Source organism: Sinocyclocheilus rhinocerous, unplaced genomic scaffold (genome assembly GCF_001515625.1).
Source record: "Sinocyclocheilus rhinocerous isolate Xijiao unplaced genomic scaffold, SAMN03320098_v1.1 scaffold934, whole genome shotgun sequence".
Classification (NCBI taxonomy): domain Eukaryota; kingdom Metazoa; phylum Chordata; class Actinopteri; order Cypriniformes; family Cyprinidae; genus Sinocyclocheilus; species Sinocyclocheilus rhinocerous.
Window position 1 is genome coordinate 75,902 of NW_015658752.1, and position 17,964 is coordinate 93,865.

The 17,964-nt window shown below is 34.8% G+C and overlaps 1 protein-coding gene across 4 annotated transcripts in view; it reads right to left on the minus strand.

The window, feature by feature from the left end:
- Positions 1-17,964, minus strand: part of LOC107722911 (RNA-binding motif, single-stranded-interacting protein 1-like) — a 73,814-nt gene that overhangs the window by 26,557 nt on the left and 29,293 nt on the right. For all 4 annotated transcript variants that reach the window (XM_016531408.1, XM_016531409.1, XM_016531411.1 and 1 more), the window contains exons 3-4: positions 7,589-7,647; positions 2,817-2,908 (exon numbers count right to left, since the gene is read on the minus strand). In XM_016531408.1, the coding sequence (XP_016386894.1) occupies positions 2,817-2,908; positions 7,589-7,647 (151 nt within the window). The remainder of the gene's footprint in view (positions 1-2,816; positions 2,909-7,588; positions 7,648-17,964) is intronic.

Genomic DNA, 17,964 nt, shown 5'->3' on the forward strand with positions numbered 1-17,964 from the left:
AAGGAAGCAAAGTTTCCTTACTTTAGCAAAGGAAAACCAGTCTCCTCTTGGCTTATATCGAAATCCTCCGACATTTTTCTTTACAAATCCTCGGTTTGTACTTCTAATTCATGACCGGCGTTTTGTTTTGTTCTCTCTCCGCGTTCGTCACTAATCACACAACGCTGACGTCCTACGCATATGACAGATAGTGGAAGTGATAGAAAAGTGTTTATTACATTTAAAATATGTATATTTGAGTTCATTATTTTGACATCTACTAATGGTTTGTTAATGCATAATTTTGACATGACTTTACTTGAGGGGGCCCAACATAACTAACTCATTATTAACTACCCATACACTAACATCTACTAATGGTTTGTTAATGCATTATTTTGACATGACTTTACTTGAGGGGGCCCAACATAACTAACTCATTATTAACTACCCATACACTAACATCTACTAATGGTTTGTTAATGCATTATTTTGACATGACTTTACTTGAGGGGGCCCAACATAACTAACTCATTATTAACTACCCATACACTAACATCTACTAATGGTTTGTTAATGCATTATTTTGACATGACTTTACTTGAGGGGGCCCAACATAACTAACTCATTATTAACTACCCATACACTAACATCTACTAATGGTTTGTTAATGCATTATTTTGACATGACTTTACTTGAGGGGGCCCAACATAACTAACTCATTATTAACTACCCATACACTAACATCTACTAATGGTTTGTTAATGCATTATTTTGACATGACTTTACTTGAGGGGGCCCAACATAACTAACTCATTATTAACTACCCATACACTAACATCTACTAATGGTTTGTTAATGCATTATTTTGACATGACTTTACTTGAGGGGGCCCAACATAACTAACTCATTATTAACTACCCATACACTAACATCTACTAATGGTTTGTTAATGCATTATTTTGACATGACTTTACTTGAGGGGGCCCAACATAACTAACTCATTATTAACTACCCATACACTAACATCTACTAATGGTTTGTTAATGCATTATTTTGACATGACTTTACTTGAGGGGGCCCAACATAACTAACTCATTATTAACTACCCATACACTAACATCTACTAATGGTTTGTTAATGCATTATTTTGACATGACTTTACTTGAGGGGGCCCAATCATAATTAATTCCCTGTTAATTACTTTCTAAACTCAGCTCATTATTTATTCTATACTTAATATGAAATGGACATGTACTAACACAGCGAGTATTCAGTACGGTTAAGAGGTCAGAGAGCGGAGGTACAGTATCATCATGGCCTGCCATGGAGAGTGAACTGTACTGATATCCAGCAAACGCTGTGACTTTACCTGCAGTACGTTTCCAGTTTGGCCATTTGGTATAAGTCACAGTAGGGTAAGTTTAAACGGAAAGAGAACAACACAAAACAGACAAGATCAGTTATTAGTGTATTTAGCATTGTTTACACTTGATGAAGAGGATCAACCAATCCTTTGCCACCCAGTAATGATTATGACAATGCTGAAGATGAAAAAAGCTCAAATTATGATATTAAATTATTTAAATTAATTTAAAAGTCATAGTATTTCTTATTTGTTCTTAAAGAGGCTGTTTGATTTAGTTTACCAATGAATGTTAATTAATGCATTAACTATCAAACAGGTACTAACATGTAGTTAAGGCTGCCGTTATTCATGCGTGAATCCTTTTGACTCTGGTTGTAGTTAAGGATTTATTAGTTCATGATTAGTTAGCAACTTCAGTAATCATTAGTATACGATGAATTAAGTATTAATGTAGCCATTAGTACATGGTTATTCATGTACCCTTATTATAAAGTGTTACCACTTATTGTTGCATATTGTGTTCTGTGAGTCACATACATATGTTTAAAACACAGTAGGAAGTATAAAGTACATACTTAAAAATAAGTCCGTTTTTCCATTGCAAACAAAGCCAGAGTGCAGGGTTCAGACACAGTGCCATGTCACCAGGTTACTCCAGGGGCTTCCTGTCTGAGATATTAATGTCTAACCATCTGTTTATATCATAAACAAGGTGAAAGGAAGATACATCCAAGGACAACAAGCCAAGATGTCTGTGGCAGAAAGTGAGCATGACAAATGCACGCCTCTCGTCCATTTCTAATGCACTGTGCATGGAGAAAGAGAGACAAAACTTCAATTTTTTAGGTGAACTATTTCTTTAAGACAAAGCCTTATTTAAAAATATAACTGAACTGTGATTTTCAGCCATAAAAACCCTGTCAGTGCTGATACGGTTTAACATTTCCATGTCCCACTTAAAATCTGCAATTCTGTTTTAATTATGCACTTCCCCTTTAAATAAACGTGCATGCAAATTCTGCTGCTCTGATGCTTTGCAAATTTATTGGTGAATCGTCGCAAAAGACCAAGAACAGTCAGGGCAATGCTATTTCAGTAACACTGATATACTATTGTAGGTTTTGTTAATATTTTGAGTTGTCATGAAAACGTCATTGTCAAAATACAAAATATCTTGATAATCTAGAAGGCAGTCTTCATTTACTTAATGGAAGATATAACTTCTAATATAATTTGTTTGCTGTTGATTTTAGTGGTGAAATGTGATCTGGGCAGGTTCCTGACTGGCTCCTGTTTGTCTTTCAGTCATTCAGCCGGCTCGTCTGGATGCTGCACCTGTACAGGTGTGTCCTCCTCACACTCTCAGGCATCTGCCTCTGACATCACAGTCTGCTGACGTCACATGACCCAGTGAAGCGTGTCAGACGGATCTCGCTGCAGGTGACAGCAGGAACAGGTGTGTTCTTACCTTTGCCATCTGAGCCTGAACTCCGCTGGTCTTCAGAGCGCTGACGGCTTTCTGAGCAGCAGCAGGGCTGTCAAAGTCCACAAAGCCATAGCCTGAGAGAAAGACAAGCACAACATCAGCTTAAATACACAGCACACATAAACCGAGAAGGGCAACACACAGTTTTGACCTGAACAAACATGGTGTACTACAGTAACAGGGTGAAACTAAAAACACCCATGTACCATTTCAGCCTAAAATAATAATAATAATAATAATAATAATAATAATAATAATAGAAAAATTAATAATAATAATAATAATAATAATAATAATAATAATAATAATAATAATAATAATAATAATAATAATAGAAAAATAAACTAAAGAAAGCACATTTTAGGAACAATAAATGTAATATATATTTAATAATAATAATAATTATAATTATTATTATTCATATTCTTTACATATTCATTACATATTCTATTTTGTATATTTTTTCCTTTAATTTACTTTATTCTCAGTGGAACAAAACAAAACAAAACAAAACAAAATAAAATAAAATAAAATAAAATAAAATAAAATAAAATAAAATAAAATAAAATAAAATAAAATAAAATAAAATAAAATAAAATAAAATAAAATAAAATAAAATAAAATAAAATAAAATAAAATAAAATAAAATAAAATAAAATAAAATAAAATAAAATAAAATAAAATAAAATAAAATAAAATAAAATAAAATAAAATAAAATAAAATAAAATATTTTTTTAAAAATAAAATTAAAAGTTAGTCCCCTCTCAAGTGATCTTACATTAACAGTTCAAGTACTATTTATTTTATCTTCCATTATAAGATACTTTTGAGTGTAGGATAAATTAATAATGTGACAAATACACCCATAAACTGAGTATTTTGTGTAAAACTTTTGTGTAATGCTGCATCCAACATAAAATGATTTAGATCACATTTATCCATGCAAAATGTTTTGGAAAGGGTTAATGAAAACTGAAACTCAGTTACTGTAAACAAAGGAACTTCTCGTAACAAGGAATGATGTGATTTACAGAAAAACACAATTTAGTAGAAAATAAAAATGCAAGACTCAAAGGATCCTAAATGACACCATCTAATGTGTGCACTGATGTTTTTTTGATACACAAATCACCAGCAGACACAGAGCCTCCCGTGAGAGTGTTGCAAATACAAAGTGTGTATTGGGTAAAGACCCTTTCAGGGCAGGAGGAAGCAAAGCTCTGCATGTAGAGAGCATCTTATCTCAGTAAGTGTGCTGTGAGTCATATATCAAGAGAAGCGCTGCACTATCAGTGTTTGCTTCCCGTAATGAGAACAATTAAACGGACACGAGGAAGCCGATCCAAGACAAGTCCTTATGTTCAGCTCCACCCTTCACACTCCTCTGCTGCTATATTTAATCAGCCAACAGGTCAAACCACAAACGCACAACATCCTGACTAATAGCTCAAATATATGTGACAAAGAAACACTCACTAAACGCAGTTATGATCCATCCGCACAAGTAATAACGATAGTCTTTTGCTAATATACTGTATATGGATTTGCTCTGAAACTACATGAAAGAGTGTTTCATAAAAAAGAGGAACCAACATTTCAACCAAATATAAAATACATTTATATTTTCCAATATACCAACACAGAGAAATTAAGAACATATTCCTACACCTTTTCCAAGACATTTTAATAGATGAAAAATGGAGAGTCTACTGTAAGCACTGTTGAGTGATTCAGTTTTAAACTGATTCACTGAAATGGACACTTTGAACTGATCCATGTAAATTTAACCCTATAAAGCCTATTGTATAATGAATTTCTAAGGCCTCTAAATGATCAGCATGATCAACTTTGCTGAAAAACATTGCACACAATCTTTCTTTCATCGTCTGATTGAGAGTTTAGGTTTTTTTAGCGAGTAAAATGTCTTTTAATATAATTGTACAAATGCCCACCTTCAGCTCGTGCTTCACGTGTCTTTTCGCTGTGAAATCTTTACTGATTTTTATCAAGTAAATGCAAGAATAACTTTTATATTGTTAGTACTATTTCAAGATGAACACTTACTGGACTGAAGTCATTTTTTACTTGATTACCCATCATTGATTTTTTAGAAAAATCATGTTCAAATTTGAGTCTTTTGAGGAACGTTAATTTGTTCATCTCTCAATCATCATTGTATTGCATTGCATTAAATGTTTTGATCATAAAACTTAGCATTTAAATAACATCTTATTAAGACATTATTGGAGAGTGACAGTTTGGGCCTCTGAATAAAACTGAGCTGTTTTTTTCTCCATATTCTCACTATATCATACTATATGAGCCATAAAAGCCAAATGGATCAAATATGATCCTTAACAAATGCACATGCAAACTTTCTTTTAATATATTTTGTTCAATAAACTGTTCAAAAATGACACTTTTCTGACTATTATTAACCAGACTTAACCAACCTAACTGTAAAACTAGTCTAAACTAGAATCATTAATCAAACAAAAAGCTTATTTTTACATTTCCAGCAAAATCATGCAACTATATAAGCTTGAGCAGTTTGATGTGAAAGTGAAAGTCAGGCTCTGCTGGTTAAACTATGGGTTGGGTCGGTCGTTCAGTCACATTTAGATCATTTGCATTCGTGCATCACTGTGATACTCTGGGTTAATATTTTCCATCTGGCTTCTTTAGATTCGGCAGGGTTGAGGAGAGCCGGACTGAAGCCGCTCCATCAACACCCTCCTCCTCAGGCCCGACTGAAATTACTCAGCACATAAATAATCCACAGCGCTGTGACTAAGCCACAAGCTCCGAGGCAGTCGTGCCCCCAAGGTGCCAAAACCAGGAACGGAGCCAGATCCTGGACTACAGCGGCCTGGAACAACCCCCAGAGGCCTCAGTCAAGACAGCGAGGCCAGGACAGGAATAACATCGAGGGGTCTGGGAAGCAGCGACAGACTGACTGGGTATCTGTTTCCTGATACACCCACGCCAGCATAGCTGCACAATTACGCAAAGCAGGGCGTGCACACACACACACACACACACAACACATTAGTGTGCTTACAGATGAGAAACTCGTATTTGCACGCACTTATATAATATATTGCAATGCCTTTATTGGCAATATATGGACGCCTGTTTCTGCCACATGTTAAAAATATAAAAAAGGTCATTTTGACTTTTTATCTCAAAATTTTGACCTTCATTCCCACAATTCTGACTTTTATTCTCATAATTCTGAGTTTAAATCTCACAATTCTGGTAGTTACTAAATCAAACAATATGTGTATGTATCCATATCATACTTTTTTGTAGGGATGCACTGAATGTTCGGCAACCGAAATTATTCGGCCGAAAATAGCAAAAAAATCTCTTTCGGTGTTCGACCGAATAAGCGAAAAGGCCGAATAATATGTACCGAACAATGACTAACGCGATCAAATAGAGGCACGCACTACTGAAACTGTGTTACTCGTCAGTTGCTCAGTAACAGTTTTGTGAATTTTTTTAAAGGCATGTGACAATGTAATACGTGCGACAAACATCTTCCCAAATTCGTAATGAGAATCATTTATAAATCTGTATTTGTACAGTAGGGCTGTGACGGTGAGGAAATTTTCCCACCGGTTAATCAACACACCGGTAATACTGCTATCATCGTGGGGGGGTGGGGGGAGTTTTCCCTCTTTTCCTCGCTTTCCTTCAAAAAAAATGGCAAAATAGGTCTACATGGGGGGAAAAATGCGGAAAACCATGTTCGGTATTCGGCCCAGTGTTTCATTTTGTTCGGCTTCGGCTAAGAATTTTCATTTCGGTGTATCCCTACTTTTTTTGTCTTATTTCACCAATGTCAAATTCAAACCTACACTTTGGTTGAAATGATGGTTTTTCTGATATATATCACACTTTTAAGGTATTTCAGAGGAAATAAATACATTTTGAGATGCACTGAAGATTATCAAATGGCTGGATTTTTTCTAGATCTACCCATATATACAATGTCAAGGTTGCAGCTCAGCGGTCGTGAATCATGACGTGACTCTGATGAAAAGCACTATACACAAGCGGAGGACCAGATAAAACACTTTGTGGTTGGTCGAAATCACAGTATAAGATGCAACCCAGTCAAAAATCACTTCTATGCAATGTTAATACATGACTATACACCATGAGCTGATCCATACATTTATGGCTGGCAAAATATGTCATATAGAGGTTGCATTTTTCATGAATGATGAGATTCATGAAAATGAATAAAAGCCTGAATGTGCACTATATTGAAATGCTACTGAATGTCCAGTTTTTCAGCAGCCTTGGTTCTAAAGTATTTCTTCCAATTCGTTTTTTTTTCCTATAGTAAATTTAAGAAATTTGGCAAGCAAACATGATTTTTATTTACTTATTTATTTGTATTTTTCTACAAGGAATGACATGTACAGATAACAGGCACATTATTTTTTATTACATACGATGTTTTTTGTTATCATTTAAAATGGGTTTCTCCATGAAGAAAATTAGCAGGATTTATACTCGGCACTTTACTGCAAAATCAGCTGCGTTCTTTCATTATCTCAGTCATAAGAACCATTTTCAGGATCTGTTTTAATTAAAAGTTGATGTGCACATCCATACAATGTGATGATTCTGAATCTACTGAATTAAGCAGCTCTCAGAGGAATATGACATCTCATCTTAGCACAAAACACTAAACTGCACAGATTCTGAGCCACAGAAATCAGAACATACTCGTACATACCTTTGCATCTGTTTGTGGCTTTGTCTAAGATGGCCTTGGTTGATACGATTTTTCCATATCTATAACAAGAACACACAGAGATGGGTTAAGAATTTTGAAACACACACAGATATAAATGGCTCAGTTTAAATGTTAACCTATATGTACCACGGTTATTATATACCTAAAACCATTAAAAACAATTTCATGACTTGAAAGAAAATAAACACTATCTGAAATAAAATAAAACAAAAAAACATACATTTAAATTTCAGCTAGTTGCCAAGGTAACATTTCTCATTTTTGTCTATTGTAAGTTGAAGTACTAAAATAACTAAAAATAAATATATATATATATAATTATAAATACAATAATTAATTAAAAACAAAAAACAAAACTATATAGACTTACTAGCACAATTAAATCATTCACAAAACTGCTTAAATTTGCTAAATATATTGTGAATATATTTAATATGACACTAGTTTGAATGCATTTCTTTATTACAATTGCTAAGTGAAGATACAAAATACCTGCAACAATATTTGAAACAAGAAGATGCTGGGCAAGTGACCAAGCTATCGCTTTAACACTTTTTGCCTAAAACACTGAAAAGGAGTGAATCTTTAACCATGCGTCGTTGTATTCTGGTATATTCTGTACACTTCGAAGACAGAAACGAGCACTGCAAGAGGCGTCGTCTCTGGAGGAGAACAGAGCGGGCAAAGGAGTCCTTGGGGGAAATGTGATTGATTTATGAGGAGGTTATAAAAACTGCAGTGGAATGCTGTAAGGCACATGTGAGTGAAAACATGACCTTTGACCTCACAGCACGGGCACCAATACAACCTCACGAGTCACAGCCACCGATGACGAGAAAAAAAGGGTCATTAAGTGCTTTCAATTAATAACCAAATAGGAAAGACTTCATGAGATTTGAAATCCAATTACAGCAGATGACTCTTTAAGCCTGTGCCGGTCTCTCCGGGGCCAAGCTCTGATTCTCCTGGGGGATGAAGGGTTTGCACCAACTGACCTAATATTAATCAATTACGAGGGTCTCGCATCTTCCTCGTCCTCTTTCTGAGCCGCTTATGGAAGCCGTGCTTCAATCAAAAGCTTGAAGGCGTTAAGTGGCAGAAAGAGAAAGTAGTTCAATGCTTTTTAGCCACTTTTTCAATGTCTCGGTTTGGCAAGCATTTTCCCCATTGGGATTTAAAAAAAGACTTTGTTAAAGAGTTTCACAAGCCGTGATCCAAACCAAGCAGCTGTGAGGAGATTTACAAAATTACAAACTTTGATCTGAAGCAAAAAAAAGTGCTTGAAAACCGGAGAGAAAGACAAAGGTGCAAGACTGTACTTAACAGTTTTAGTGGGGGAAAGAACTACAATCCCATGCAGCACTGCGAATGGCATAACTGAAACAAAAACAGCTAAATATATAACTAGTGATGTAAAGATGTCAAATTTTGTTTATTTGACAAATATAAACAAACACACATATATACAAAAATATTTAAGAAGTTCTTTTTGGTGTGATTTGCTTGTTTCGATGAAGATTTCTCTGTAGAATCATGGGTAATGTAGTTTTTTCTGATGTTAAACACCATTCTTTTAAAAAATAAGCTGAAATAATGCGGCTGATGGCTACAACAAATGCATATACCATCGATTAACATCCTCGTAGCTCACGGTAGGTCTGTTTTAATGACTTATAAGTTACTGTTCAAAATCAATTCTCCAGTGGAGAAAATGAATGGGATTTTTACTTCCAGAAGCTGACTGTTGCACTCTATAATCACAAAAATACACAGCATACACAAATACTGAATAAATACATTTTTCATCCATTCTAAACAAAGAATATAAGTGATGCTGCATTGGAAATTAACCAAAGTAGGCATCTTTTTACGTAGGCAGCTCACTAGGTTTTGTAACAGAGCGAACACGTTATGAAAAGTTGACAAATGTCATTCATTAATCTCGTTGTCCGGAGAGAAAGCACAATAGCGTTTATGGGCCTTTTTATGTGCTTCATCGCCCGGTTTACCGGAAAATGACGAGGCCATCAGGAGGAAAAACCCGTCCTAATAGGCCGCCTCTCCATTAGCTTCCGCTGAAAATCTATTACAATTGAATTGCAGCGGCCAGACGGTGGAGGAGAGGCCGAGAGACGGATAGAATGTCGTTTCTGAGAGGAGGAACAATGTGACTGGTGTTTCACCTGCCATTTCAACCCCAGTCTTGATCCCATTAGAGAGCTCCAGTTTCCCTCCACCAGAAGCATATTGATCTCCATTGTAAGAGCTCAGGGCTGTGTTTCATTACTCGGCTTAAGCAAACATCAACAGCCCGTTCTGCTCTGTGAATAGTCTTCATATAAACACATGTTGAGATTAACAAGAAATGCACAATATTTGGTGACCATAACAGCACTGGTATGTTAAATAAACAATATAGATTTACAATACAAATTTAATTTTAGGTCATTCACGAACACTGCATGAGGATTTTTTTTTTTAAGTATTGAGCTCAAATAGTCTCAAAAGTAATGCATTCACTAAATATATCCACGCACAACAATTTGCAAATGCAGATTCAAAACTCAATTCAGATTGTGAAACTAGTCAAATGACACAGTCTTTAGGAAACAATAAAATCCATTTCCAAATTGCAGAAACATTCAGAAATGTGCAAACACACTCGCGTATTTATGAACTGTGTTTTGCATTTGTGAATTTTACTTTCAAGTCAAGTCAAGCCATACAGATTATGAATGTAAATTTGGTTGTGCATTTGCAAACTGTATTTCTGAAAACTAATTAGTTCATGAGCTTGCAAATTTGCAAATATAAAAGCTTTTTTTTATGGATTTAAATTATTATTTTGGAAAAACATTAATCAGAAAAATATTTTGAGCTAAAATAGTGTATATATACATACACACACATTTACATTTAAATATATATACACACACACACACACACACACACATACATATATATATACTTAAATATATTAAATGTATATATAGAATTAATAATTTTTCTCTTCTTCTAGATGGAAATGACATCATAACCAAAATAACATTTCACTAAAAATCTAATTATTTAATGCGCCGCAAAGATGTGTAACAGTCCAAAAAGCGACACTCCATCATGAACAAAACCTGAGAAAAGTTTGGCTGCAGCATCCTTCGCCAATGTGATTTTTAGAGATGAGGATGCATTTGTACTTTCAAAAATCCAATTTTATTCCCGTTTTATTTTATATCCGATTTCAAACTGACCTGGCTCTTTCCATATCCTCAACATCACCTTAAGCTTCATTATCCATCAAATGCCCTGCCAGAGCTTTCTCTAGTGTGCAAGAGTTCTCTATGAGATCTCATGACGCTGCAGAAGTGGAAACAAAGCAACCAGGAAAACAACCAGTCTATGGACGGGACAAGACAAAAACACAGATGAACCAGGAAGAGTTCATCTTTATCTAGTCTCATTATTGCACCACGTCTGGTTAGGACACAGTGTAAAGTGACTCTTGAAAATGTCTGAGGAATTTTTCCTCCCTGGTTTTGGTTCATTTCCAGCTAGACAGCGTTTCCTTAAGGACAGGCTCTTTAATCTGCTCTGGATATATGCAAAGGTGAAAGTGTCCTGAAAGCCATATCCTCTGATTTGCATGAAAATGCGACCTAAAGACGCTTACGTTAAGTGGATTTTTTTTTTGGAGAGTAGAATCCTCTCAGCAACAATTCACAAGCATAGTTCTTATGCTTTTTTGCTATATCTTCAATAACATCCAGGATAAAATCTAAATCAAAAATTATTTTACATCCCAGCATGCTTTTTAAAAAATACAGAGAAGCTGAATATAACAAAATAAACATTATCTATGCACTTGGGCTTTAGAGGACAGTAATGAAGACAATATCTAAAGATTCTCAAGAAAATCCCCAGCAACATAAAGCAGACTGCACTGATTCCAGTAACAGATAATCTTCACGCTGTGTTTTATGATGCCAGTTTCTAGGCTGCCAAAACATACATATTCAGCATATATAGCATCATGTGCAAAGAGATGCATCGGCCCTTCTGAACTTGATTTTCGCACCTTCTGAGGTGTTGCAACCAAAACCTATGCTAACAAAAGCACCAAGAGAAAAACTACTTGCATCCTATCTATCTATCTATCTACCTACCTATCTACCTACCTACCTACCTACCTGGGCTCTGAACCGGTTCAAGGAACGAAAACGAAAACCGGAAACGAACGAAATTTTTACAGGAACAGAACCAGAAACAGAAACTAAATAAAATGTTATAGTTCCGAACAATACCGGTTAATAACGTTATTTTATCGTTCCATTTAATATTTGAAATTTGCTGTCAACCAATCATGAATTCCAGTAGTACAGTCTATGCAAATGTAACACAATGAGTGAAATGCCCGCTCAGCTGTGAACTCATCATAGGTAAGTCGCAATGGCAATGTTAAAGAGTTTATCCGAAAATAGTGTAAGGAGGATTCAACAGATCACACGCAACTGCAGCGCTTCTGTGAACATAGAAAACAGAATAAAACTATAGGCTTACATAAAAAGGAATATAGGCATATACACGAAATATATTTCACTTAAATCATTGACAGATTAACAAAACGAAAGAAAAAATGTGCTGAGTTACGGTTCATTGTGACGCGTTCCAAAGTTCTCGGAAAGGAAAACGAGACAGCAGAAAGTAGTTTTCTTTATTTTGCAAAAGCTTTACAGTTTTCTTTATGTTGCAAAAGCTTGACAGTTTTGAATAATGTCTTCTTGCTTCTATCTGTATAACCAACCAGCGTTGGTATGACCAGGGTGCGAACTACGGGGGAGCTCGGCTCCCCTTAATAAGACATGGGCTCCCCTGAAAACGTGATTTGTGAAATTTTGGGGGGTCTCAAAAAAGCAAGTAGTGCATACGCTTGTAGCCGTTATGTATCTTTGTAAGTCATTGTAAGCCCATTGTAAGCAAGCGTTGTTTGTTTTCAATCTATTTGGCAATACTGACTGTTTGACTATAATGATGGCTGAAATATATAAATAAATATTTTTAAACATTCCATTTCGGAGGAAATACATCAATATCGAGATGCAAAATATCATCAAAAGGCTGGAAAATATTGAAGCACATAAAACTATGCCGAGCAGCATAGAATCATGTCAACAGTCGTCTTAAGCCAATGAATGGAGGATCGACTCAACACACTGATCTGGTGTTTCATGATCCAGCATATTATTTGATTCTCCATAAGCTTGTATTATGTCATTGATACCTTTGACCTCATATCATTCCTATGGAAGTGACCTGGAAAAGGTTACATCCGAAAGGTCAAAGGACAAATCGCTTTAGGCATCAGGGTGAGATTAAGCTAAATACAGCGAAGGGTTAGATGATCACACCACTGAACCGCCGGTGCAAAGCCCAGCACTAATCCAGAGCCTCAATCACAGCCATACATGAACCGAGCCCTTCTCTTTACACCACAGCAGCTTTCTAATTAAAGACGCCGATTAAATTCCTTTGAGGACAAACCTGTGAACATCACAAGACATACAGTCTGGGATCTGAAATGTTATTTGCAATGATGCAAATATCAAAAGCTGATTTCTCAAAGAAGCAAAGACACACTGACCTCATTTAATAGTACTGATCCTATAAATGCTGCAGATGCTTGAGAGGCAGGACCAGAACACTTTAGGTCACTATTAATTACTCCAAAGAAAGACCACAGGCTTACAATGTGATGTGCAGAAGCAGTTTAGATTTCTCAAGGCTAAAAAATAAAGGCTATGAGTACATGAATGCATGTAAAAGTAACTCTATTGTCTGAAAAGGGAAAAATAAATATGCATGATGTGATATATCATATATCAATATTAATATAGATATCAATATTTTCACTGGCGAGCAACATATTTTTAGGTGTCATAAAACAATATTTGTTATAATATGTGTAATATTTAAATTAAAATGTATTTATTTAGCAAATAGGTTTTAAGTAAAAAATACACACACACACATATATATAGCTACTTAATATTTATATATTTATTCATTTATTACTTTATGTATAATAATATAACCAATTAAATAAATAATAACAAATACATATTAATGTAAAAAAATATATTGGCAGGGAAACCACAAATCTGCCACCATATAAATGTACACACACACTCATATTCGAGTCCTGCTTTTGTTATTTAATAATCAAAGTTATTGTGTGCGGTGCATGCGTGTGTGTGTGTGTGTGTGTGTGTGTGTGCGCACAAAGTGGGAGGAAGGTTGATGAAGGGCTCGGAGGAGGAAAATGAGACTTCAAAGTCACATCAGTGGTCTTTCATCCAGTCACATCCGTGATTCAGTAACTGGATCATTCTGTGCTTCTGCTACAGTGATGCACCAAAACAAACCATTCCATCTCTAAAGATCTTGCGCTTGTTCTTAGAGTTTGGGCTGGGTGGGAAAACGGCACATACTGTACAATATGACCACACAAACATTTTGACTTTTGAATACTTTTCTACACCCTTTACATGATTCGCTGGATGGTCTGCTTTACGTAATTAACATGTGACAGCAAAGAACAAATATAGAGTACTCAAAAATTCAGAGCGGGATGCGTCCTAAATAAATCAAGAGGAAGAACTGTTATTGAGGAGTGTTTGAACTGCTTCTGAACTGTTTTATAATATTAGTTTTACTGTTTTCAAAATCCACATCAAAATGAAAAGAATCAAATTAGATGAAGCAAGTTAAATCTGTGTATCATTTGTTCATTCGTTTTTTGATTCAATATTGAAAGTAGAAAAATGAAAAAAACTACTCCTTTTTCGTTTTTTAGTTTTTTTCCCCAAAAACGAAAAACGAGAATTCAGCTTAAATTTTCGTTTTTCGTTCAGGGGTAGAAAAATGAATAAACAGCTTGAATATTAGATTTCTACACATGAGCGGGAATTAAACGCCTCTTTCTGCTGATTGGTCAGCCGAAGATCAACCCCTGCCTTCATCAGTTTTTCCGCAGTATCACGCAGCAGAATAATAGTCCCCCGCTGCTGCAGTTGTACAGATTCTTAACGCATTCATTGCAAGTACATTTCATCTTTTTTCATCAAACAAACAGACTAATGAATAGCTCGACACAACTCATACCGGGGCAGAGTCTAGACACGGCTTTCTTCTAAATTCTATTCTTTGCATCAGCTGGGCATGGCAGGGTATGATATGACGGCTGACCGCGGAGAACAACATATATAGCCTACTGTTTATAATGTAGTCTTGTGTTTTATTAAAATGGATTATAATTGCTATCTCAAAAGGATATGCATTTGTGCGCGGCGTGAGCTGCTGCGCACTCGCACACAGGACTGTAACGCAAGATTTTCATAAAATATAATAACTTGCCATTTCGTTGTTTTTCACCAAACCAACAGAATACCTTCAGTATGCTTGAAATATACGCCACGAGATGCATAGGATTATTTTACGACAGATATGCATCCGCTTCAAAAAAAAAAAAAACCCTAAAGTCACCATTCTCTGCCATTAAATTGGCAAGTGCGAGCAGGACATTTTTTGTGTTAATTAAGTAATAAGCCTTTAGAACAACATTAAGGTGAGTAATCACAGTTCACAGTTCCAATAAATTGCGATGGGTTAAATAAACTCAATAAGCAGACAGATGCGACGACAGTCAAGCGCAGATCAGTATTAAAGTGCACAGGAAATAAGCAGCAGTCATAATTAAAGCAGTTCAAATTAATATTGAGTACTGATTGATGTTCACTTGGATTTTTTCCCCATCGAGGGGAAATAACTTAATACTCTGTCATTTATATGACAGAAAATTTTGTCATCATTTATATGATTAATCGTATCGTAAACGTTTTTGTTTAAATAGTATATGTGTGTATACTGTGTATATTTATTATGTATATATAAATACACACCCATGCATGTATATATTTAAGAAAAATATGTTACGTTTATATATTAAATATATTTATATATAATATAAATTATATGAATATAAATATATACATGTAAATACATGTAAATATTTTCAAAATATATACTGAATGTGTATGCTGTATGTGAGTGTATTTATATATACATAATAAATATACACAGTACACACACATATATTATGTAAATAAAAACTTTTATTTAGGATGTGATTAATCGCGATTAATCATTTGACAGCACTAGTAAAATGTATATTTGCATTTTTGTAATGTTAGGTTCAAAATAACTACAAAATGTCATGCTTTTGAAAAATAAAGAGAACAACAGAAAATGCGCTGCTTTAGCGCGCCTCGGTGTCCTTGAGCATCTTTCTGGTGCACACCACAAACATGAACCACAGCGAATACTTGTCTTTTAAAAGGCTTAATTTAGATTATTTGACGTTAAATGTATCATATAAGTCACTTTGGAATAAATCACAGTAGGCCTATGTAACATGATAAAAAAAAGCGACTTCACAGTCTGGAAATACGGTAGGCTATAGAAAATTATTTCGCGTACCCCCTATCACTTTAAGAACCGCTGGTCTACACAGAAGAAAGCCCTGTCTAGACTCTGCCCCGGTACGAGTTGTGTCGAGCTATTCATTAGCCTGTTTGTTTTAACGAATGATACACGGATTTACACAGATTAAGTTTCATTTGTAAATTACAAAATTGAGTTTCCCTTTCAGTCGGTCACTCTCGACGTCACGTCGGATGACCGACGTTTTTATTCAGTTACACACTAATTTCAGTCTTCAAATCCAATCAAAATCCAAATAAAACTAAATTCACAGTATTTGCTTTTTTTTTTTTTTTACTCAACTGTTTAATAATGTAATGCTCTTTATGGACTTATTTCAGACTTCAAATCCAATCAAAATTCCAATAAAACTGAAAAGAATCAAATGAGACAAAGTATCGTTCATTTGCAAATTATAAAATTGACTATTTGGTTTTTAACTCTATTGTTTCATAACGCAAAGCTGCTTTTGCACTAATTTCAGACTTCAAATCCAACCAAAATACAAAAAAATATATAAAAAATGAAAAAACAATGAAATGAGACGAAGCACATTTCATTTGTAAATTATTTAATTTAACACAACTGAAAAAAAAAGATCCTACAAAAAGTTTTTTTTTAAAAATTTAGATATTATTTTATTATTTAATATATAATGAATATTTAATCTTTTTTTCTGAATAATTCACAAATGACTTTGTAGGATAGTCAATTGAATTTATTAATTTAATCATTTTATTTTTTATTAATATTTATATAAGATTTTCACATTAAACATTCAGCAAGCATGACTAGCTACCGTGATTCACAGTTACTCATAGCGTTTGGTCATCCCACCCACCCTAACTCAAGACTCACAGCCCCATGTTCTTTCTCACATTGGATTGTTCTGTTCTTAAGTGTCATTTCTGTCTGCAGCAGTGCAGTATGGTCTATCTGTCAATCTACTCAGCGCCTTCACTCACAGGAGTCCTCTGAGGACCGGTCCTGTGATTCTGCTCGAAAATCACTTCAAATCATCCAATAGACTCAAAGCGACACAGCATATGCCTCATCTTTTATTGATGGCATTCATCCCAGACCTCTTAGAGGGGAAAGTCACCCTGCAGCCCTTGACACACAATGACCGAAATATGAGAGTTCATTGAGCCGCAGTGCCAGGCTGAGTGAAATTATAATACTAAGACCAAAGAGCGGCCAGTGGCACTTTCTTTATCCAACACCGCCCCAGATACTCCTAGAAAATCCTGCATGTGCCAAATGATTCAGGTTCAGTCAATGTGAAGGACAGTAAGCAGCATTTGTGGCATAATTATTTGCTGCATAATCCTTTAGTTCATAAAACAGCATTAATGCACTTACGGAAGAGCACAAAAGGATGCACAGATACTCAAATTCTGGCTGATAAAAATCAGTCAATAATTATCATATCATGGCCAATAATCAATTAATGGCACATAAAATTCTTTAAATAAACACATTTATAAATTGAAAATACAACATTGAAAATAAATTGTTTTAGATGCTACAAGTGAATTAATGCATTCCAACGTTAGTATGAAAAAAATCAATTCAATATTATTTTTATATTAGCTAAAGATTAAATGTAACTTAAAATTATTAATGTAACAAAGTTTTTAAATTAAACTGTATTTTTAAAGATTTGCTTTAAAGGGGTCATATGACGTTGCTAAAAAGAACATTATGTTGTGTATTTGGTGTAATGCAATGTGTTTATGCGGTTTAAGGTTTAAAAAACACATTATTTTCCATATAATGTACATTATTGTTTCTCCTCTATGCCCCGCCTTTCTGAAACGCGT